Below are 6034 nucleotides of genomic sequence, written 5' to 3'. Positions count from 1 at the left end.
GAAGTGCACCACAGAATGCACTTCAGTTCCAAAGCTGCTGCATTTGTGAACATGGGATGGAAACTAAATCTGTTTCCTGAGCATAATATCCATTAGATGTGAATGAGCCCTAAAAGCCAGACAATGTATGAGATTCCGGCATTACAGTATATTTCAATGAATTAGAATTGGTCAGCATTAAAATCTTTTACATGTTTAAACATAACATGTTCCCCTTTTGCCTCCCCCCCCCAAAAAAAAAACCAAACAAACAAAGCAATATGCCATTTCAAGCAAAGATTTTTGTAAAAAAACAAAAAAAACACCACCACACATTTAAAGTAGATTGTTTTATAAAGTAATATGTACAACATTTACAAATATTACAGTTCAAGTAAATCAAACATGTATTTTTTTTTTGTAAAAAAAGGCTTGTATACAGAAATTCTATTGTTTTCACACAAGACTTACCCAACTTCCACCCAAGATTCGCACATTTACATATAAACCCTTTAGAGTTTGGAAGGGTTACAGCTCTGTCAGGTTTTTCCCTGTCTGATCAATGAGAGTGGATGCAACAGTTTGAATAACTGTTGGTTATCAATATCATCTGTGTTCCCATGTTAGAAATGTATCCTCACTTCTTACCCTGGTGCAGCTACGGCAAGTGAGGGGAAATCTCCCAAACAGGCACACGTACAGCAAAAACCTGAAAGAGGTTCTAACCGTTCCATGCTCTAACCATTTGTGCAGGAGAATGGATATGAGAAAAGAGTTTCTACTGGCATATTTTAACAAGGATAGCGATCGAACATAAAAAAAAAAAAAATCAATCAAAATGTTTGTTCTGTAACTTGAAAATGCATATTTCAATTTTTAAAAATGTGGCAGGGTTCTTTACTTAAAAGCATAAAAAAATTAAGAATTATATAATTGTGATAAGAAACATATATGGGTATATTTATAAAAAAAAAAAAAAAAAAAATCACAGAGCTACTCATAGTCAAGCTGCATGCACATTTGTTCTGTGTGAGTGCTGTCAATATCAAATGTTCCTACCTTACGTTCCCGTTTTTTCTTTTAGTTCTCGAGAATAATAAAAATATGTCCACTAGGTGGAGTTGATGATCACAGTAAGCTTTTATCTCCATTGATCATCAGCTCCATCTAGTGGCCATAATGCAGCATTTTCCATATTTATGTTTTTAATAAAGGAAGAACATACAACCTAGACAAATAGCAGCCTAGTAACAATTGATTCTTCCAGATTTGCACAGAACAAATGTACACACACACAGTTTTTCAGGAATAATACCTTTACTTTTTTTTGTTTAATAAACCCCTTGCTATTTGCTCACTTTTTAATACAATCATTTTTGTCCATCATAGTAATCCTTTGTGAGCCACTATATGATTTTATAGCGTACATTTTTTTTCTGGCTTGCTACTTACTTTGGATCGACCACTTTGTATTTTTCTAATATCTTTGTATTCTCTCTCTATCTATCGAGCTTTCAAACTCCACTTTGTCACAAAAATTGTAACTTAAAAGAACAGCTTTACTTTTAAAGAGGGAAAATAAGAACAAATATATGCATAGAAGCCATTAAGTGGCAAAACATTTTAACTACTAGATGGTCGTATGATTTTGATTATTTACCTATAATAATTTTTATGTTCCATACAAGATAGTGTATCAATGAATCATCTTTAGAAAATGGTAGGCAGGCCTTTCACAAAAGTCAAATAGTTCATGGTAAATCATTCCCAAGGACAATCCATTATAGCACAAGCATTGCCATCTGTATATCACTGCTGCTACACAGAACTCTTGTGTCTAGCAACAAGAGCAGAACAGCATTGTGTTTCCATGCCTGGCATGTCCGTGTATTTGTGATGGAAGATACAGCACATTCTTTTTATAATTATATCATGACAACTGGCTGGATTCTGGAGACCCATAAAGTATACTCTTTATTACTGACAGGCTTGTTATTTGGCTCCATTAGATCTTTCAAGCTAGAAGAGTGCCGAAATATCAATAATGTAATATCAAACAGCAAGTATGTTCTTTGAAGCAGCGGCTAATTTTCACACGTGGTCATAGGGGACAGCCAAGCCAATGTTGTAATTGTATCCTGTTACCTCTTTGTAGGAAGAACGACAAATAGGAAGGATACTCTCATATGACCTCTGGTCCACAGAGAAGTCATAAACATTAATAGTACCTCTGTGTCTGTAAGAAAAAGCAGAAGAAACATATTTTTACAACTATCTCAGAGGTATAAAGACAAATGTTTTTGTTTTGCATTAAAGTGTTACTAAACAGACACCCATTCAGTCTGTAATCAGCACTAAAGAATGCTTGTTACACTCATTGTGGAACTTAAGGGGTAAATTCTCCATATTGTGTAAAAAAAAAGGTTTAATCCTGTCTTCTCTGATCCTCCCCATCTTCCACTGTCCCCGATTCATCTCGTGATATTACAGAGTCTTGGGGGAAAGCTGCACATGCTCAGTTTGGTGTGTATTGCTAGTTTTTTTTTTTCCCCCTTGGGAGAGTGCATGTGATCAGCACAGGGCCAATCAGCACTGTCCAGACAGAGGGTCAAGGGTCCTGCAGTCTCATAGGACAGTGAGGGGAGAAAGAAAACTCCTCCTACAAGCTATAACCAGTGCTCTGCTGGACACTGATAGAAGTCACAAGACTGCTCTAACTGCTAATGAGAATAGGTATTTAGCAGTTTATATTTATTAAAATAATTGCATTTCCATGTTCCGTGTACTATGGGAGACCTGATATAGTGAACGCAGGGTCTTGGGTTTAGTAACACTTTAAATACAGATAAGAATCTCAAGCTTTTGGATGACACTAATAGAATCCAAATCAAAGTGTAACACAGTAGTGCCACCAGAAGGAACCACTTAGAGTTTCCAAAAACATTTTAGAAAAATCACAACTAGAACAAGCCACCACAAAGCTCCCTCCTGCAATAGTTGTCAAATACAAGCATTAATGAGTCAAAAGGGTAAAGCATTAAAGTGTTACTAATCCCAGGACCCTGCATTCACTACATCCAGTATTTCACAGTACGCAGAACATGGAAACACAATTATATAATAGTAAATGTAAACTGCTAAATACCTTTTGTAATCGGCATTATATAGCAGCCTTGTGACTTCTATCGATGTCCAGCTAAGCACTGATTAAAGCCTGTAGGAGGAGTTTTCAGGTCATCTCCACTAAATAGATATATACATTAATAACTGGACTAATGCAGGCCATAGACGGGTTGAAAATTGGCTGTTTTTTCGGGGGGGGGGGGGAAATCGGCCGATTTTCGCACTGTTAATGGGTTAATTTTTATTGGTAAAGTTGGAAAAAAAATCGGCCGATTGTTCCAGCAATGATGGGCAAATCGGCCGATCGTTTTACCGATAAAAAAAAAAAACAAATCTGCGCATGAGCTGGGAAGAGGGGGGAGGAGGAGGAGGAAGAAGAGGAGGAGGAGGAGGAGGAGGAGGAGGAAGAAAAAGAAGAATAAGAATTCTAGTCCACTATTATATTTGACATGAAAAAGTCTTGCGGTTTCAACAATGTATCTATTTGTATCCGAATAAAAACATCTGTATCCAAAATGGATACAAATAGATACAATGTTGCAACCGCAAGACTTTTCCATGTAATAGCGGAGCTCTCTGCAAGGGACAGAAGTAATTAAATGCCGGCCGTAGACGGGACGAAAATCGGCGGATTTTTTTTACAGTTGTAATGGTAACATCTGCCTATTGAACGACCGATTTTTCATATTTTTTTTTTTTTTAAACAGCTGGTTTTTGACCCGTCTATGGCCTGCATTAGGAAATCTAAAAATTTTCCCTGGTAGTGGGAACAGCCCCACTGCAAAGAAGGATTATTAAGTTTCCTGGTGCTGGGCTTTAAAATGTACCTATACTTACTTACAGTATATCTATATAGATCTCCAACCCACTGCAAATGTAAGATACAAACATTTCTAAACTATTTCATCTCCGGTAGGATACATTTCTGCTATTGTTACTGTTCCATTTCTCCAGATACCTATTCAGAGTGTCACCATTTTTTATTTTGATGTCAGGCTGATGTGGGCTTCTCTTGGCCTTGACATATTCAGTGTTACCACAATCTCCTTGCTGAAGTGAAAAGAATACACGGTCAAGGTCTGAAGCAAAATGTGGAACTAAGGAGCAAGAGAGATCCACCTGCTGTATATATTTCCCAGCTTCTCTGAGATAATTGTTAATTTCTGGGTGAGCTGTCCAAAATTCTTCCTTTGCATACCAAATTAAATTGGCCCAAAAAGTATATAAGCCATCAATACTGCTGAGGTAATTTAATCTTTAGATCCGTTTCTGTGCCTATGTTGAACCCCTACTAAAGCTCCTCTCTACACACAACTCCTGGTGCAGAGCCCAGTCCTGTCATTCAACTGCCCAATGTCAGAATCACAATGGCCAGTACTGTTGAACAATGGAGGTGGAGATTGGTACCAATTTGGTCAAAGGTTAAGCCCCAAGGAATAACATTGGCCTAGGATCCAGGTGGTTTACTTGGTTACAGAAATTTTGTTAGACACTATTTATGCCCTGATATACCTGGGATACTTGAAACTAGTTTGTTCCTTTCATTTTTTGAGTATTGTATAATGTATCACTTTCAAAACACATCAGGTCTCAATGGGGAAAATATCATGCTGGGCATCTATACTGATATGGACTGGGAAATGTGTTAGAAATGTAAGGATGCCCCATTATTTAATGGAAATGAAAATTATCAATTTACAGAGGACTGAATTCAAAGACACCCCGAAAATCAAAGTGAAAAAAATGATGCAGCAGGCTAGTCCATTTTGCTGAAATTTCATTGCAGCAACTCAAAATGGTACTTAGTAGTTTGTATGGACCCCGCGTGGTTGTATGCATGCCTGACAATGTTGGGGCATGCTCCTAATGACACACGGATGGTGCCCTGGAGTATTTCCTCCCAGATCTGGACCAGGGCATCACTGAGCTCCTGGACAGTCTGAGGTGCAACCTGGTGGCGTCAGATAGACTGAAACATGATATCCCAGAGGTGTTCTATTGGATTTAGGTCAGGCGAGTGTGGGGGCCATTCAGTGGTATCAATTGCCTCATCCTCCAGGGACTGCCTGCATACTCTTGCCACATTAGGCCAGGAATTGTCATGCAGCAGGAGGAACCCAGGACCCACTGCACCAGTGTAGGGTCTGACAATGGGGCCAAGGATTTCATCCCGATACCTAATGGCATTCATGATGCTATTATCTAGCTTGTAGAGGTCTGTGCGTCCCTCCATGGATATGCCTCCCCAGACCATCACTAACCCACCACCAAAATGGTCATGCTTAACGATGTTACCGGCAGCATAACGTTCTCCATGGCATCTCCAGATCCTTTCACGTCTGTCTCATGTGCGCAGGGTGAACCTGCTCTCATCTGTGAAAAGCACAGGGTACCAGTGGCAGACCTGCCAATTCTGGTGTTCAATGGCAAATGCCAATCAAGCTGTATGGTGCCGGGCAGTGAGCACAGGGCCCACTAAAGGATGTCAGGCCCTCAGGCCATCCTCATTAAGTTTGTTTCTGATTGTTTGGTCAGAGACATTCACACCAGTGGCCTGCTGGAGGTCATTCTGTAGGGCTCTGGCAGTGCTCATCCTGTTCCTCCTTGCACAAACGAGCAGATACCAGTCCTGCTGATGGGTTGAGGACCTTCTACAGCCCTGTCCAGCTCTCCTAGAGTAATTGCCTGCCTCCTGGAATCTCCTCCATGCTCTTGAGACTGTGCTGGGAGACAGAACACATCTGGCAATGGCATATGTGATGTGCCATCCTGGAGGACTTGAACTGCCTGTGCAACCTCTGTAGAGTCCAGGTATCACCTCATGTTACCAGTAGTGACACTGACCCTAGCCAAATGCAAAACTAGTGAAAAACGGTAAGAAAAAATGGAGTAGGGAAAAAATGTCAGTGGCCTCCACCTGTAAAACCATTCT

The 6034-nt window shown here is 39.7% G+C and overlaps 1 protein-coding gene across 2 annotated transcripts in view; it reads right to left on the bottom strand.

Moving 5' to 3' along the window:
- Positions 1–314: 314 nt before the first annotated feature.
- Positions 315–6034, bottom strand: part of FBXW8 (F-box and WD repeat domain containing 8) — a 155958-nt gene continuing 150238 nt past the window's right edge. For both annotated transcript variants that reach the window (XM_089677106.1, XM_089677113.1), the window contains one exon: positions 315–2215. In XM_089677106.1, coding sequence (XP_089533232.1) covers positions 2071–2215 — 145 coding nt within the window. In that variant the 3' untranslated portion in view covers positions 315–2070. The remainder of the gene's footprint in view (positions 2216–6034) is intronic.

Source organism: Staurois parvus, unplaced genomic scaffold (assembly GCF_062004578.1).
Source record: "Staurois parvus isolate SC_StPar_1 unplaced genomic scaffold, SC_StPar_1.0 ptg000014l, whole genome shotgun sequence".
In the NCBI taxonomy this organism is placed as follows: domain Eukaryota; kingdom Metazoa; phylum Chordata; class Amphibia; order Anura; family Ranidae; genus Staurois; species Staurois parvus.
This window is presented reverse-complemented; position numbering and strand designations above follow the sequence as displayed.